Genomic DNA, 18,116 nt, shown 5'->3' on the forward strand with positions numbered 1-18,116 from the left:
GAAACCTGGAGCACAGGGCATGGAAGAGAATTAGTGGTTGACAATTGTGGCAGCCAGTGTGACAGCAGATGGTCATTGTATGACATCTGATGGTCATGGCAATGACAGTGTCTGCTGCTCCCAACGGGTTGGTGGAGTGGCCAAATCTTTCCCCTGTTCTACAGAGTTTGAGGGCATTTGAGGTTGAGAGGGATGTGTTCTTTCAGTGTTTGGGGCAATCTGCACTGAGACTGTGGGGGTTTGGTCTGTGGCTGTCTCTTCAATGTATGCCAGTTTGAGGCACCCAATAGACACTGTCTCTTTCTCCTGTTTTGCCCTATTTTGAAGGTGTGTATGGCCCTCTGGAGAACCTTGTAGGGTCCTGTGTACAGTGGCTCTTAGCCAGACTTGTAGTATACTCAGTCTACTGACTGTTGTTGCACATTAGAGCTGCTTTGATAATTCTGTGGGACGTTTCTACTGTCCCATCACTTGTGGGATGGTAGCTGGTGGTTCTGAGTGGTTGCAGCTGCATTGAGGCAGGAGTTGTGGAAAAACTGAGACTCAACTTGCCTCCTGCATTGGGATCTTATGGTTTAAGGTACTCCAACTCTCAAAATCCAGGTCATTATAAGGGCTGGAATGTCCTTAATGGAAATGGCCTCTGGCCAGCACATGAAGCTATCTTGGCCAGTGCAAGAATCTACCTATGACTGTCAGTATGCATCTGTGTTGGTCTGAGACTAATAGTTGCCCTATCAGATCTACATGCAATTGCATAAAATGAGCCATAACTCTTGCAAATAATTCTGCTATTGGTGCATGATCAGTGTAGATTGTAAGGGCTTTCCTTCCAGTCAGCACCAGAAGTGTTTTATCGCCACCCAGATTGCAGTTCTCTATCACACTCCATTTTTTCTCTGCATTAGTGAGCATTTGTGGAAAAAATGCTAATTGTTGCTATGTTCTTCTGATGTGATACAGCAATGGTGCTCCGACAGCATTCTTACTGGCATCTACCATTAATGCCAATGGCGCACCATGGTGCTGGTGGGTAAGAAGCACGATGTTTGCTACATAATTTTTGAGTTTATGGAAAGCATCTAAGAGATCATGTGTCCACTTCACTTTCCTTCTCACATGTGTATATTTTCATTTTAAAATGTTCGTCAGTGATGCTTGCAGTAGGCAGTCACTAGACAAGCTGTATGAGGTGCTTTTATGTTGTTCCAGTGAGATTGAGAACACTAAGATGCCATCTATTTAACTGAATGAAAAGTCCAAACCTCTAAGAACTTGATGGCTGAATCATTTCCTGGTTTGTGCTGCATTTTTAAATCTGTACAGCATGAATCGGTACTTGAACAAGCGAAGAGCATAATAATAGCTGGTTTTCTTTACGTCTTCAGGGGTGTGACTGGAAATTGTGAATAAGCTTTCTCGCAGGTGGTGATGCTAACTATCTGGGCATTTGCAGTTGTGCAATTGAAGTGTGCTCTATGCAGAATATGGGCTCTATTCAGCAAGATCCTTGCATTCAGTGCTCTGTAGTTGCTGTACATGCACCAAGTGGTTTTTGCAGAAGAACCATATGGAGGAGCTAGGCCCACTGACCTGAAGGTGCCATTATACCATTATGTATTTGATGATTTATGTTGTCTGGAGCTGCTAAAATGTTTTTGGGTGTGAGATGGTGCCACTGGTATCCTGGACGATGTCTTCTGCCATGATGTCTTGAGCATAGGTGAGTCGTCATTGTGAAGAATTTTATGCAGACACCTTCATGTGTGTGCAACTAGTTGCACTCTGCTTACTTTCTTGCTGATGATGGTCACTGGCATCTGTTAGAGGCAGTCTGTGGTTTTTGGGAATTGGCAAGGTGGCACACATTTTTCTGCCTTCCACCCAAATTGCTAATGATACCTGCATCAATTACTGAATTCTTCCAATTCCGTGTCATTCCATTTGTGTGGTGAAGGTTTGCCATGCTACCTGCAACATGTTCCTGATGCTGCTGCTGGTCAGTTAACTGTACACTTAGCTCACACATGCTGGTTGCCAGCTGGTCCTGTGTTGATGTGTGGACTTCTATAGCTATGCGTGTTCAAGGTCCAGTGTGTCAGTGTGCTGCCCTGTCTCGGCATGCACGTTCTCGGTTTGCACATTATGTTGTTGTTTGCTACAGCCCAGGAAACAGTGTGCAGGCTATTTGGGGTGGTGTCAGCTTTATCTGCTAAGATGCATAAAGGCATCTCTGTGTCATCAAAACTGTCCTTACATAATCAGTAGCCTTTTAAGCCACAACATGTTTAGAATTTTCAGGTAGCAACTCCATTCCGGCCAGTGTCTTAAGATCAGTTAATAACTGTGTTTGAGACCTATCCCTTAATTGCTCCTCACAGAGTAACTTTACAAGACATAGTTCAAGTGACAGTGCAAAATTCTGGATTAGACAATCTCATAATGCTATGTAGCACTGAGTTTTTAACACCCCTCAGCTTGCACAATTTGAGTTTTGTTTCAGTGAACTACTGTCCAATGAAATGTTTCCACATTGCTTCTGATCTTGTGCTGTTCAAAAATGCTTTTGGCTCCCATAAACCATAACTGAAGCCTAACTGGCCAGAGTGGTGGCAATTTTATGTGGCCAAGAGACCTACCTTGCATTGCTTCTTCAGGTTGCCTGAGATGCTTTGATTGTTCTCATTTTGACTTTTCTTAATTTTTCTGTATTTTTGGTGTTCAGAATTATGTTTGCTCATGCTTGCAGCCATTGTTTGCAGCAGGAGTCATTGAAGTCATTGTGGAGACAACGCAGAACCTTCCAAATTTATGTCATAAGCTCTTCACTCAATCACCACTATTGGAATCTAGTTACCGATGTGTTATAACTTCCACACAGAACTGATTGGAGAAAGGATCAAACACCAGAGATTTATTAAACATTTGCTTTATACAACACATAAGATAAGCAATGTTTACAATTCGCCTACAAAAAACTCACTGAGTAACAAAGACATCTCACTGATCACACTCTCATTGTTGATCAATGTGGTGACTGCTGATGTCACTACACTTTTTTTCCCCACTTATGTGAGTAAACATGTCTGGTACAAGGCTGACATTTGTTGAAAGGAATGCAGTTTTATAGTAGTAGTAGTAATAATAGTTTTATTCATCCAGAGATCTCTTTTACAAAGATATTAGATAGGTCTTGGTATCAAAATTTAAGCACTACGGAAATAAAGTAATTAACATATACAGACATGTACAGACTCGCAAGTGTAGTATGACAAGGTTGGGACAGATAGTTGGCTGTGGTCTTATAACTGGAACCATCCCAGAATTCACATGAAATTATTTAGCAAAACCACGTCAAACCTAAATGAGGATGCCAGGATGAAGACTGGAACCTGCATCCTCCCAGAAACAAGGCCACTCTGTTTAAAACAACGCTACCACATTTGGTTTGCCTGTAGTGTACAATACTGTTTTACAAATGAGTTATCTAACAACAAAAGGCTAATGCTACACTGTTCATTTATTTCTCACTACCAGTCACTGCACACATTATATACATGTTATTTTGTAATGCTATACTCACTATCAGCTGATGTTAGGACCACTGAAGCAGTACATTAAGTACAAAAAAATTAACACCAGTGGTGAAATGACTTTCAGATGGAGCCACTGCCACCTATAACAGTTATGTGCATTTGAGATAAATTTGCAGGTGAAGGCTGTGTTTAAGGTGTACACAAACAATGATCTAGATGACCTGTGACAGTAACAAGTCCAGTGAACTCCCATGTTCTGTTACAACTTGCTAACTCACCATGGAAGTTAGTGAGACAGTACCTGTGATATCTGGGTGAGTCACTCAGGTGTTCGTCACATCTTGAAGACTGCAAAGTTTAAGTGCTACATCCCAAGACTGCTACATACAATGAAGGACAACAACCTGGATTGTAAAATGGAGTACTGTGAGTGGCTTAATGGCATGGTATGCAACAGTGAAGTGTTCACAGAGAGAGGCCTAATGAGCTGAAATTTAAACTCGACAGAACAGTAAACTGCCACAGTTGCAGCTATTGGGTTTCTGCAAATTCACATCTCACTATGGATGAAACCATGAAGTTACCAGGAGTGAATGTATGGTGCGGGTTACCTAATCAGGATTTGATTGGGCCATTCTTCTTTGATGCCACAGTTACTGGTGAGGTGTACCTAGAGAAGCTTGCGACATCCATTTTACTTTGTATCTGTCTGTTGTGTGGGTATGAAAGGTTTTACTTTCAACAAGATGTTGTTCCATCCCTCTACCATAATTATGGCAGTGAGTACCTCAATGAAGATCTACCCACGTGATAGATAGGCTAAAGAGTATTTGCCACACTCTCCAGACTTAATACCTCTGTACTTCTACCTATGGAGATCACTGAAGGACATCATTTAGTGACGAATACCACGCATGTTGGATGAAATTGAGAATGCATCGAATTTCTGTGCTGATATCCAATTGGATATATTGCAGTGTGTAGTTCATGCAGCATTTCAGCGACATTAAAAACTAGTAGAAGCCGACCTCGGGGAAGATCAGTTTGGATTCCGTAGAAATACTGGAACACGTGAGGCAATACTGACCTTACGACTTATCTTAGAAGAAAGATTAAGGAAAGGCAAACCTACGTTTCTAGCATTTGTAGACTTAGAGAAAGCTTTTGACAATGTTGACTGGAATACTCTCTTTCAAATTCTAAAGGTGGCAGGGGTAAAATACAGGGAGCGAAAGGCTATTTACAATTTGTACAGAAACCAGATGGCAGTTATAAGAGTCGAGGGACATGAAAGGGAAGCAGCGGTTGGGAAGGGAGTTAAGAAAGCAGGTGTTGACATATGTGAAAATTACTGAACAATCAGTTTAATAAGCCACAGCTGCAAAATACTAACACGAATTCTTTACAGACGAATGGAAAAACTAGTAGAAGCCGACCTCGGGGAAGATCAGTTTGGATTCCGTAGAAATACTGGAACACGTGAGGCAATACTGACCTTATGACTTATCTTAGAAGAAAGATTAAGGAAAGGCAAACCTATGTTTCTAGCATTTGTAGACTTAGAGAAAGCTTTTGACAATGTTGACTGGAATAATCTCTTTCAAATTCTATAGGTGACAGGGGTAAAATACAGGGAGCGAAAGGCTATTTACAATTTGTACAGAAACCAGATGCCAGTTATAAGAGTCGAGGGACATGAAAGGGAAGCAGCGGTTGGGAAGGGAGTAAGACAGGGTTGTAGCCTCTCCCCGATGTTATTCAATCTGTATATTGAGCAAGCAGTAAAGGAAACAAAAGAAAAATTCGGAGTAGGTATTAAAATCCATGGAGAAGAAATAAAAACTTTGAGGTTCGCCGATGACATTGTAATTCTGTCAGAGACAGCAAAGGACTTGGAAGAGCAGTTGAACGGAATGGATGGTATCTTGAAGGGAGGATATAAGATGAACATCAACAAAAACAAAACGAGGATAATGGAATGTAGTCTAATTAAGTCAGAGGGAATTAGATTAGGAAATGAGACACTTAAAGTAGTAAAGGAGTTTTGCTATTTGGGGAGCAAAATAACTGATGATGGTCGAAGTAGAGAGGATATAAAATGTAGACTGGCAATGGCAAGGAAGGCATTTCTGAAGAAGAAAAATTTGTTAACATCGAGTATAGATTTAAGTGTCAGGAAGTCATTTCTGAAAGTATTTGTATAGAGTGTAGCCATGTATGGAAGTGAAACATGGACGGTAAATAGTTTGGACAAGAAGAGAATAGAAGCTTTCAAAATATGGTGTTACAGAAGAATGCTGAAGATTAGATGGGTAGATCACATAACTAATGAGGAAGTATTGAATAGGATTGGGGAGAAGAGAAGTTTGTGGCACAACTTGACCAGAAGAAGGGATCGGTTGGTAGGACATGTTCTGAGGCATCAAGGGATCACCAATTTGGTATTGGAGGGCAGCGTGGAGGGTAAAAATCGTAGGGGGAGACCAAGAGATGAATACACTAAGCAGATTCTGAAGGATGTAGGTTGCAGTAGGTACTGGGAGATGAAGAAGCTTGCACAGCATAGAGTAGCATGGAGAGCTGCATCAAACCAGTCTCAGGACTGAAGACCACAACAACAACAACATACCTGTGTATGGATGTTGATGGTGACCACTTTGAATACCTACACAAATTTCAGTAACTTGAACTTTAAGCTACACTCTCACGTTATAAGACACTGCCTTTAGTTAAACTTATGAGCAATTAAACAGTGTATACATTTTTCTTGTTAAAAGTTTTCTCACAAGGTGAGGTCCCCAGTGGTAGGATCAATCTTTTGAAACCATCTATACAGTGATGTAGGATAAGATCTCAGGTGTCAAGCACTGCAGCCATTCTTCATGGTGGGGCCTCATTTGCGTATAATAATAATAATAATTATTATTATTATTATTATTTAAAGTTTACTTGATTCTCAACAGCATTAAAAGAGAAGAATTTTATTGATTGGCTGTGTGATGTAGTAGATAAGGTAAGGCCTTCATGAGCTGAAAGTCATGGGTTTGGATCTTGTCAGGTGCTTCAAATTTCTTATTTTTGGGAAGTGACTGATTATAATTTTTTTTTCAATTAATTGGTTTAAATGTATTTTTTTCTATTTCTCTGTCACATCATATTAATCATCATATGAATTTTTTAATTTGTTCTCATTTTTTCTTTTATGTCATTCTTTTTTGAATTGGAGTTATTGTGAATGTGATTTTTATTATACTTATCTATTATAATATTTGAAAACACTGAGGAAAAAAAAATCTATTTATATTGTCTGTGCAATACCCAGGGCAGACCAAAACTAGCAAGCCTCTGTCCCTCTAACAAGGGAAGGGGGTTGGCAGCAGGAAGGGCATCCAGCTGTAAAAACATTGCCAAAAGAAGAGGAATGATGGATGCTTCTCAAGATAAATGTTCCGGAGTAATAGCCTCCCATTCAGATCTCCAGGGGCGGTGTTTTGTGAAGGATCCAAAGGTGTTCAAGATCAGAGTGGGAACTTTAAACGTGGGAATGATGACGGGAAAGGGAAGAGAGATAGTAGACATGATGCAGAGGAGGAAGATAAAGGCTTTGTGTGTGCAAGAGACAAGGTGGAAGGGCAATAAGGCAAAGATCTTAGTGGAAGGCTATAAGCTGCTTTATAGTAGTGCAAGCCCGGAATCAAGAAATGGAGTTGGAGTTATTTTGCACAGAGAGCTTCAAGAAGAAGTATGTGAAGTCAGCAGAGTAAATAATAGGACAATGTATGTTAAGATGATGTTTGGCGGAGAAATGCACCCCAAGCGGTATGTTCAGAGGACAAGAAGGAAAAATTTTGGAGAGATTTGGATGGAGTAATAGTCGGAATACCAGAGAATGAAAGAGTGATAGTCAGAGGGGATCTAAATGGTCATGTTGGCAGAAGGAAAGGTGGGGAAGAGAGATGGCATGGAGGATGGGGGTATGGCGAGAGAAATGAGGAAGGAAAAAAGATAGTGGAGATTGCAGTGGCTTTTGATCTAGTTATTACAAATACCTACTTCCAAAGAAAAAGAGAAAAACTAATAACATACAGGAGTGGCGAAAATAAAAGCCAAATTGATTACATATTATGTAGAAGGAAAAATAGTGGGGAGGTGTGCAAAATACTAAGGTCATATAGGGTGAAGGAATAGCAACACAACATAAGTTGATTGTAGCAGATTGTGAGATGAAAGTATGTAAAAGACAGAGGCACATAAATCAATGTGAAAAGAAAATTAAGTGGTGGAGATTAAAGGATAAAAATTTGAGAGAGGAGTTTAGTGAAAAATTACTGGGAAAGGTAAAATTGACAGAGAGTGTGCAGGAGTGGTAGAAAATAGTGCTGTTATAAGGAACACCAGGGAGGAAGTGTTTGGGTTAACATCTGGGAGAGGGGTGCCAAAAGATAAGGAAGCATGGTGGTGGAATGAAGAGGTGCAGAAGTTTGTGAAGGAAAAGAAAGACACTAAGAGGAAGTGGGATATGTCCGGAAGAGCTGAGGATGGGCAAGCATACAAAAGTGCAAAGAAGGAGGCAAAATGAACCGTGGCTAAAGCTAAAGCCGAATCAGTATGGGAGGCATACAAACAACTACAGAAAAATCAGGATATGAGACAACTGATACGGATAGGCAAATCACGAGATAAAGCTTCTAAGGATCTAACGGCAGTAAAACAAATGAAAGATGAAACAGGAATAATTCTGCATGACCATGGAAAAATAATCCAAAGGTGGTTGAATTATTTTGCTTAAATTCATAGATTGAAATAGTGAACAAAAACAACAGCTGAATAATGTAAGAGGAAGAGGTTGTATACAAAATAATCTAGAAGTAATTCCCACAACTGCCAGTATGAGTAGATTAACGCTAGTGATAATTTGCTGTTATTGTACTTTACAGAAATTGCCTGCAGTGATTTCTCCTGTCTGGTAATTTATAACTTGACTTGTGTCATATCCCTGATAGGATGATGTCTGAATGGCTGAATCTATGATATGTGCTCTGGTCCACATCTGAATATTTCATTGGACTTTAGAACATTTAATTTGTCACATGAAATGTCTCTGTATATTTATTCTTTAATGAAATTTGTTACAGGTAATATATCTCTCTTTCCAACCAAAAGCTCAATACATAGTATCAATACGAGGAATAACCTAAATTACTTATCTTAGTCCAAACAGGGGTCCGATATTCAGGAACACAAATTTTCAATAAATTGGTAGTAACCATTAAAAGCTTGGTTCAAGATACAGCATGTTTTAAAAAAGGTTGGAAAACTTTTTGATAGGCACTCCTTCTACTCTACAGATGAATATCTTAACAGGGACTGCTAGACTAGCTTAAGTAAAAAAGCCTGTTAGATTACAGCTTTGACAGCACTTGGTCGCAACTGTCAAAAATAGGTATATTGTGAATGATAAATTTATTAAAAGTGCATAACTATGTCAAACAGTGGAAACTCCAGGTAGGAATATCAACAATGTAGCAGAAGATAGATTGCTACTTACTGTAAAGAAGATATGTCAAGTTGCAGGCAGGCACAATTGAAAGACACTCACATGGAGCTTTTGGCCACAGCCTTCATCAGTAAAGAGAGATGTACACACACACACACACACACACACACACACACACACACACACACACACACGTCCATGAGCAAGCACAACTCGTGCACTCACGAACACCAACTCCAGCATCTCAGGCCAGAATGCTACATCACATGCATTGCAAGCAGCAATCTGGAGGCTGTGGAGAAGAGGAAGGTGAAAGCGGAGGGGAAGAGATAGTAGAGTACCGGTGAGGAGAGAGCTGAATGCTGTCTGATGGAGTGTGCAGAGACTAGACTTCAACAGGTGCAGCATCAGGAGGTTGTGCGGCAGGGAGGTGGGGGGAAAAAAGGAACAAAAACTGAGAGGAGCAGGGAAAGATGGGCGGATGCATTGTCAGAAAGTTGCAAATAAATAGGGTGGGAGACAAGATTGGGAGGAGATGATAGGACATAGGGGGTGGAAACTGTTGGGTGGAGGGTGTGGAGGCAGTGTATTACCACAGGTTGAGAGCAGAATTATTATGGGAGCAGAGAATATGTTGTAAGGATAGCTCCCATCTGTGCAGTTCAAAAAAGCTGGTGGTAGAGTGAAGGATCCAAATGATGTGAGTAGTGAAGCAGCCATTGAAATCAAGTGTGATGTGTTCTGCTGCATCTTGTGCCACAGGGTGTTCTACTTTGCTCTCAGCCACAGTTTCACGGTGACTGTTCATCCTGGTGGACAGCAGGTTGGTAGTCATACCAATATATATAAAGCTGTGCAATGATTGCAGTAGAGCTGGTAATTGACATGGCTGCTTTCACAGGTGGCCCAGCCCCTGATGTGGTAGGATAAACCTATGACAGGAATGGAATAGGAAGTGCTGGGTGGGTGGATTGGGCAGGTTTCGCACCGGGGTCTTCCACGGGGGAATGATCCTTGTGGCAAGAGGCTGGGATTGGGAGTGGCATAGGGATGGACTAGGACATTGTGGAGCTTGGGTGGACGACAGAACACCACTTTAGGGGCAGTGGGAAGTATCTTGGGTAAGACGTCTCTCATTTCAGGGCACGATGATAGGTAATCGAAGCTCTGGCAAAGGATGTGGTTCAGTTGTTCCAGTCTGGTATGGTACTGGGTGAAAAAGGGCACATTCCTCTGTGGTAGGTTTTTGGGAGGTGGTGGGAGGATTGGGGTTGCAAGGGGAAATGGCATGGAAGATCTGTTTGTGGACAAGATCTGGGAGATAGAGCCTGTCTGTGAAGGCCTTGGTGAGACTCTCAGTGTACTGAGCAAGAGAGTTTTTGTCACTGCAGATAAGCTGTCCCCAGATAGCCAGGCTATATGGGAGGGATTTTTTGGTGTGAAATGGGTAACAGCTGTCAAAATCCAGGTACTATGGTGGTTGGTGGGTTTAAGTGGACAATGGTGTTGATGGAGCCATCAGAGAGGAGGAGATCAACATCTAGGAAGGTGGCCCGCTGGGTTGAGGATGACCACATGAAGCAGATGGGAGAGATGATGTTGAGGTTGTGAAGGAACAAAGATAGGGTGTTTTGGCCCTGGGTCCAGATCATGGAAATATCATCGATGAACATGAACCAGAATAGGACTTTGGTGTTTTGAAAGGTTAGGAAGATCTTCTCTAGATGGCCCATAAAAAGGTTGGCAGAAGAGGGTGCCATGTGAGTGCTCAGGGCTGTGCTGCAGATTTGTTTATATATGTTCCCTTCAAATGAGAAGTAGTTGTGGGATGCAATAAAGTTAGCATGGTGTATGACAAATGAGGTAGTGGGTTTGGAGTGTGAAGGACGCTGGAAAAGGTAGTGTTCAATAGCAGTAAAACCATGGGAATGAGGTATGTTGGTGTATAGGGAGGTGCCATCAACAGCGACGAGTAGGGATCCAGGAGGTAAAGAGGGAGTGATGATGGAGAGTTGGTGAAGGAAGTGGTTGGTGTCTGACATGAGAGGCTACGTTATGGGTAAATGGTTGGAGGTGTTGGTCAATGAGCACCAAAATTCTTTCAGTGGGGGCACAATAACCAGCCACAGTGGAGCATCCAGGATTATTGGCTTTTGGATTTTGTGGAGACTGTAAAATATGTGTGCAGGAAGGGTAAGGGTGGAAATGGATTCAGGGTAGATGTTCTGGGAAGGGCATAAGGCTTTAAGCAAGGACTGGAATTTTTGTTGGACTTCTGGGATGGGATAACTCCGGCAAAGTTTATAGGTGGAGGAGTCAGACAATTGGCAGAGGCCTTCTGCCAGGTAGTCACTGCGATTCATCACAACAGTGGTGGAACCTTTGTCTGCAGGTAGGGCGATTAGGTCAGGATTTGTTTTGCAGTTGTGTATGGCTGTTATTTCTTCTGCTGAAAGGTTCATGTTCTGAGGAAGGGACCTGGGAAAGGATGGTGAGACTTAAGTTGGAGGTTAGGAATTCGTACCCGAGGTACTTTCCACCCCTCTTAAAGTGGTGTTCTGTCACCCACCCAAGCTCCTCAACATCCTAGTCCATCCCTATGCCACTCCCAATCCCAACCCCTTGCCACAAGGATTTTATCCTTGTGGAAGACTCAGGTGCAAAACCTGCTCAATCCACCCACCCAGCACTTTCTGTTCCATTCCTGTCACAGGTTTATCATACCCTCAGGGCCAGTCTACCTGTGGAAGCAGCCATGTTGTTTACCAGCTCTGCTGCTTTTAATATTGGTATGACCACCAGCCAGCTGTCCACCAGAATGAACAGTCACCACTAAACTGTGGCCAAGAGCAAAGTAGAACGCCCTGTGGCACACCATGCAGCTGAAAATAGCACACTTGATTTCAATGGCTGCTTCACTACCTGAACCATCTGGATTCTTCCCTTCACCACTAGCTTTTCTGAACTGCACAGATGGGAGTCATATTTACGACACATTCTCTGCTCCGGTAATTATCCTGGCCTCAACCTATGGTAACCTACTTTCCCTGCATCCTCCACCCAACAGTTTCCACCCCCTATGTCCTATCATCTCCTCCCCATCCTCGTGTCCCACCCTGTTTATTTGCAGCCCTCTGCCACTGCATCTGCCCATCTTTCCTGGCTGCTCTCATTTTTTGTTCCTTTTTTCCTCACCTCCCTGTCCCACAATCTCTTGACACTGTGCCTGTTGGAGTCTAGTCCCTGCACACTCCACCAGACAGCATTCATCTCTCTCCCCACCTTTACACTACAATCCCTTCCTTTTTGCATTCCCCTACCCCTTCCTCGTCCCCTTCCCCTCCAGATTGCTGCTTGCATCCCATGTAATACTACATTCTGGTCCAAGATGCTGGAGTTGGCAGTTTTGTGTGTTTGTGTGTGTGTGTGTGTGTGTGTGTGTGTGTGTGTGTGTGTGTGTGTGTGTGTGTCATCACAAAGTCTCAAGGTGCTGTTGGGTTTGCATGCTGTTACCAGTGGAGTGGCCTACTGACTGTAGTGAATAGCTGTTAACACATCTTCGTGAGTGAGTCTGGACAGCTCTGTTTTGAGGCTGTCTTTTAGGGCCAGAGGCACCGGTCGAGATGTGAAGAAGTGCTAGGTAGCTGTTGCCTTAAGAGTGGCCTGAGCTTCAAAATTAGTTGCAATTCCCAACCCAAGTGAGAAAATTTAAGCATATCTATCATGGAGAGCCTTTCGGGAAGGGAGTGGGGCATGACATGTACTGTTTCATGAGCCATAAGTCCCAAAGCAAGAAAAGAGTCCACCCCCAAAATATTGTCCACTTTGGGGACAGCTACCACAAGAAAATTTACTTGACAAGTGACTTGGCTGTAAGAGAGCAAAACTGGAGGTTTTCCTAACACCAATGTATGATGGAGTCCATAGCCTCAAAGGTTTGTCTCTGCTGCCTGGAACCATGGTGACCCCAAACTTAGGTAACTAGGCTGGTTTAGTAAGAACACAGAAGCAACAGTGTCTAGGAATAGCTTCACTGATTGTTTGCCTATGAACACATATTTGTACATTTACTCAGCTGCATTCTGAGAAATTTGCACTTCTCTATATTCATTGTACACTTGCTTCACTTCCACAATCTGGGATGCATTTGTAGCAGAACTACTAAAACACAGCTCTTGCAAGTGTCCCTTTTTGTTACACCTGCAGTATGCTGGATGCCGATCGGGGCATGCACTTTAAGCATGGTGAAGGAAGCAATGTTTACAGTTGAGCAACAGCACTGCTGCTGACGTGGCCCATTTCTGTTGGTGTGTTTGTTGAGGGGGTCATTAGGGCCATGGAAAATGGGAGGGCTCTGCCAAGGATTGTGCGACCTCCATAATAACTGGTGGCAGATAGCTGACTGCCTCAACATCTTCTTCCCTCATAAACACTCTCTGAGCTTTGCAGGCTGTTACATAAGCTTGAGCATTTTGCATTAGTTCCATCAGAGTGGGATCCAATTATCTCAATGTGTGTTTTCTTACTTCCGAGTCATGGGTAAGGAGCACTACAACATCCGTGATTGGAGAGTAAGCATAGTTCTGCTTACACAAAAGTTCAGAATTGCAATTCCAACTTAATTCTTGTAGATCAATGGCCCAGTCTATGTAAGACCAATAAGGGCCCCGTTTCATTGCCAAAATTCTAACCTGGCTGCAAAACATGATTCTTCATTGAACAATGTCCTTGTAATAACGAAACTATTCTAGGCAACTTAAGTTATGCTGGATTTGTTAGTGGCTCTAATTTCTGAATTAGGTGATGCCCTTTGGGATGTTGTGACAAGAACATGGCCATTCATCTTTCTGTGTCATAAACTGAACAAGCTCTGAAATTTAACTGCAATCGTTGGTGGTAAGTGTCCCACCCTTCACTATGCTCATTCTTTCTTTATTCATGTCAGAGGTACACTAAAAAGAACACATATACAATGCATACAAAGAAAACTATTCAGTATTCGCCCAGAATTGGGCAACTTTGATAGCATTGGGTGCTGCAGATGTTAAGTCCTTCATGCTACAGCTGGTTGGGCTTGAGTTACATTTGAAGAGATGCTGGGTTGTCTGCAGTTCACTGCATTTGCACAGTGTTGTGCTGGCATTTGGAAGTTCCATTTAAGGAGATTGTCCCTCGATCTTGCGACTTCGGTCCATAGTCTGTTCAAGTACTTCCAGATGACCCACTTCTGTGTGTCCAGGCGGCAGGGATTCTTGTGGTGTTATCCAGTTTGACAGGTGTTGGCATCTTTCTTTCCACTTGGTGAGTCGGGTAGCCACAGCTGATCCTTCCTAGGGGCTGTTAAGTTGTTAGGAAACTCTTCCTGGACTTCAGTCTTGGCTTGGCAGGTTGATGTCCACAGAGTGGATGTGAGGTCGCTGTATTTGATTTATGCCTCTCGATGTTAGCGGCGACCTCTCTTCTGATGTCACATGGAGCAATCCCAGTGAGACATTGAACTTTGTCCATGGGGTTTGGCCTTAGACAGCCTGTAACAATTCTACAGCTGTCATTTAAGGCTACATCAACCTGCTTTGCATGTACTGAATTGAACCACACTGGGCTAGCATACTCTCCTGCAGAACAGCATAAGGCAAGAACTGTAGTTCTTAATGTTTGTGGATGTGTACCCCAGTTCGATCCTGCCAGTTTCTGAAGAAGGCAGTTTCTGGAAGATACTTTCTGCTTCAGCTTCAGACAGTGTTCCTTGTAGTTGACAGTACACTTCCTTGGGGGAGACCGTTCTTTTGAGTTCTCCATCAGCTGTGTTTTCCTTGGAAGTCCATGAAAAAATGCCGATTCTGTAGAAGTGTTGCAATTATCTTTGTCAGTGCATCCTTTGCTTATTAAAGGGTAGAAAAACCATAAACATGGCTGCCACAGCCGGCCGCGGTGGTCTCACGGTTCTAGGCGCTCAGTCCGGAACCACGCGACTGCTACGGTTACAGGTTCGAATCCTGCCTTGGGCATGGATGTGTGTGATGTCCTTAGGTTAGTTAGGTTTAAGTAGTTCTAAGTTCTAGGGGACTGATGATCACAGATGTTAAGTCCCATAGTGCTCAGAGCCATTTGAACCATTTTGAATGGCTGCCACAAAAGATGTATCTGCTGCATTCACTAATGCTTGCGCTGCCTGTGTGAGTAGTAGTTGTAGTTGATCCATGGTTGAAGGCCCTCACTTTCATCTAACCACAAAATTTTCACAGTCTGATTTGCATATGCCACAGGTCTCATCCTTGTCACCACTTATGTAAAGGCAATCTACACTAACAGAGACTTGTCCCAGTTTGTTGGACAGAGTGAGATAGGTTACAGAATGCTCCCCACAACAGTGTAATCTATCTTTAAGTAAGAAATGCAACCCAAGTTCAGTGTCAGAGACTAAACAGCAAAAGCCTATAAACCAAATCTGTAAGGAGAAACAAACCAATAAATCAATTGGCACATACTTCTCTAGCACTCATGCTGTTACCAAATTACAACTGAGTCAGACTGATGCTGGGCTGGCTTTAATAGAGGATTCTGGTAGGTATGACCTCATCAGAGGGTCTCCTGGTGACAAGTTCCACCTAGGTAGTGACACTATGGTGTCAACAGTAATGTTGCACTGGCTACTCGGATTCTGTAGTGAGGTTGGGTGGTAAAATTACAGCCAGTATAGATCTATTCATTAGTACATGTCGTATTCTGCCTTGATGTCCCTGAGAGTAATTATTTGTTATCTTTGTCATCTTCTTCCCTTACTCTTATCACTTTCTCTCTTGTACAGTGTTAAATTTGTGTTCTCACTACGTAACAAGATGCAGTGGTATAGGACCAATTAAGAATTTGTTTTATCTTTCTATTATTTCAGTGTGTAATAGTAAATTGGTTGATTTAGTGAAAATTTTATAACTTTCATCCAACAAGAAGTTTGCATTGTTCTTGATGTGAATGTAATGTTAAGATTGCCATTGGAAAATTTTCAAACCTGCATACCATTACTTTATCTTAGTTGCATAGAATTTGTACTGAACTATTTAGAGCTAATTATTTATTCTTGAACTGTGACATATGCAATAAAATGGCTGGTTTTGGACATAATATTGTAAATGACTTTCAGCACTCCATAATTAAATTTTGCCATAATTTGCCTTTCAGTAGTTTTAAAGGACTTCACTATTTATTCTCTTGCAGTAGATACTGTAAGGTGTAGTATCCCATCAGTTTTTTTGAGCCACTATAATTTATAGATCAATAACTCACTTGTAAATGAAATTCTTCTATGTAGCTGCAGTGGATCATTAACCAAATAAAAACTCCAGTTTATTAAAAAGTTAATTAAAGTATTAAAATTATTGTTCATATAACTTATATGCAGTTATAATAAATAAAGTAATAATTACATTCAGTAAGATTGAGTAAGTCTTCAGATTGTATGCAGTTGACATGCCATATGTTAATTCCACTAGGCTTGACACAAACTGTCTACAAAAGATCTTTTGATCATGTTGAGTAGCACAGATTAATAATGATTATCTGTAATTTCATTAGTGTGACTGTAGTGTGAAATATTATCACTGTTATCAGCAAATTTCGTTCACAATCTTTGGTCTTTGCATGCACGCTGACAGTGAGCAGCTGGTCACCTCTGGTGAGTATAAATAATAAATTCTTGTAAATAAAAGCAGACATTTCAAATAATCTTTGATAAATTGTTATGTTCACTTCATAACTACTTGTCATTTCTCCATAATGAGGATACTTAATGAAAACTAGAGAATTATCACAACTCATCTTTAGATTTTAGTGGGAAGTGATAGGTTTATGCACAAAAACTAATGACAGTTTGAAAAATTCCCATACAAAAATTGGAAATTGAAACAAGTACTCATTTTTATTTCGTTCATACCTATCTTTATTCATTGCTTCATTTTATATGTCTCTGATAATCTGTCTTATCAATCATTGTTTGTATTTCATCAAAGATTTTCTTTTCATAATAAAATGCACATACATAATACATTTGTCAACAATACCCTACTTACTTTCTTCAGTTTTTTGTTGGCATTTGATTGCTCACAATTAATGACCTTTTTCTATGCTACTTGCTTCTTTAATTTCTCCCTGAGTTTTGATGCCCACAATTCATGAGCTTAATTGTTTACACTACTAATTTTCTTTAATTTTTTCCTTGGGTTTTGATTGCTCACAATTCATTGCTTCTAACTGTTTCAAGTGTCTGTTAACTCCACACCAACTGTTCTCAGTTCTATCTGTTGTAAATGCATTTTAAATTGTGAATATAATTCACAGATATGCATCATGTGATGTTCAAAATGCCTTCTCTTTTCTCCTAGCAATGGCTGCAGATATTGATATAGCTTATGGAAAAAAAGTGGGAACTAATGAACCATGCTTCATTATTGCCGAAATCGGTCAGAACCATCAAGGTGATATTGGAATAGCTAAGAAACTAATCAGTTGTGCAAAGGTGAGCTATAATTCAAGATTCTCTCTTTATCATTTACAATAAATAATGGACTAGGCATTTTCTTAAGCAAGATATTAACTGCAAGAAATTTTTATAACTTCAACAAATGTTTCTGGGTATGTGACTGCAGCATCATGTTATATAGACCAACATTTTGGCCACTTGTAACAAGGTCTGAAATGCTTGTCTATGCAACAACATAATTCCACAGTCACAAACCTGGAAAAGTTGTAATGATGGCAACAATATTCCCAAAAATCTCATTTTGGGTATAAATCAAACAATGAAAATTCCAGGATGGAATAACAAAAATATTTATTTATTTATTGGGTCTGTGGACAAAATACATTGTATGGATCAGGTGAAATTATATTACATGCACTGACAAGTATCCACTGATACTAACTGGCATTGAACAAATCATAATTTTGAGCAATGATATTCTCAGCCCATTTCATATTAAATTACAATTTTGTTTACATCATTAATACTGTTTGCATTGGTACATGTAAGTTACATCTCCTTTTGTTATAATAGTAGCATTGCAATTGCTCTTAAACTTTAGGGGACT

At 41.1% G+C, this 18,116-nt stretch overlaps 1 protein-coding gene across 6 annotated transcripts in view; it reads left to right on the top strand.

The window, feature by feature from the left end:
• The window catches only part of LOC126188057 (sialic acid synthase), an 80,473-nt gene that overhangs the window by 39,978 nt on the left and 22,379 nt on the right, over positions 1 to 18,116 (top strand). For 4 of the 6 annotated variants that reach the window (XM_049929496.1, XM_049929494.1, XM_049929495.1 and 1 more), the window contains 2 exons: positions 16,686 to 16,705; positions 17,412 to 17,545. In XM_049929496.1, coding sequence (XP_049785453.1) covers positions 17,414 to 17,545 — 132 coding nt within the window. In that variant the 5' untranslated portion in view covers positions 16,686 to 16,705; positions 17,412 to 17,413. The remainder of the gene's footprint in view (positions 1 to 16,685; positions 16,706 to 17,411; positions 17,546 to 18,116) is intronic. The other 2 variants (XM_049929500.1, XM_049929499.1) reach the window with 1 other exon arrangement.

The sequence above is a fragment of the Schistocerca cancellata genome, chromosome 5, assembly GCF_023864275.1.
Source record: "Schistocerca cancellata isolate TAMUIC-IGC-003103 chromosome 5, iqSchCanc2.1, whole genome shotgun sequence".
Classification (NCBI taxonomy): domain Eukaryota; kingdom Metazoa; phylum Arthropoda; class Insecta; order Orthoptera; family Acrididae; genus Schistocerca; species Schistocerca cancellata.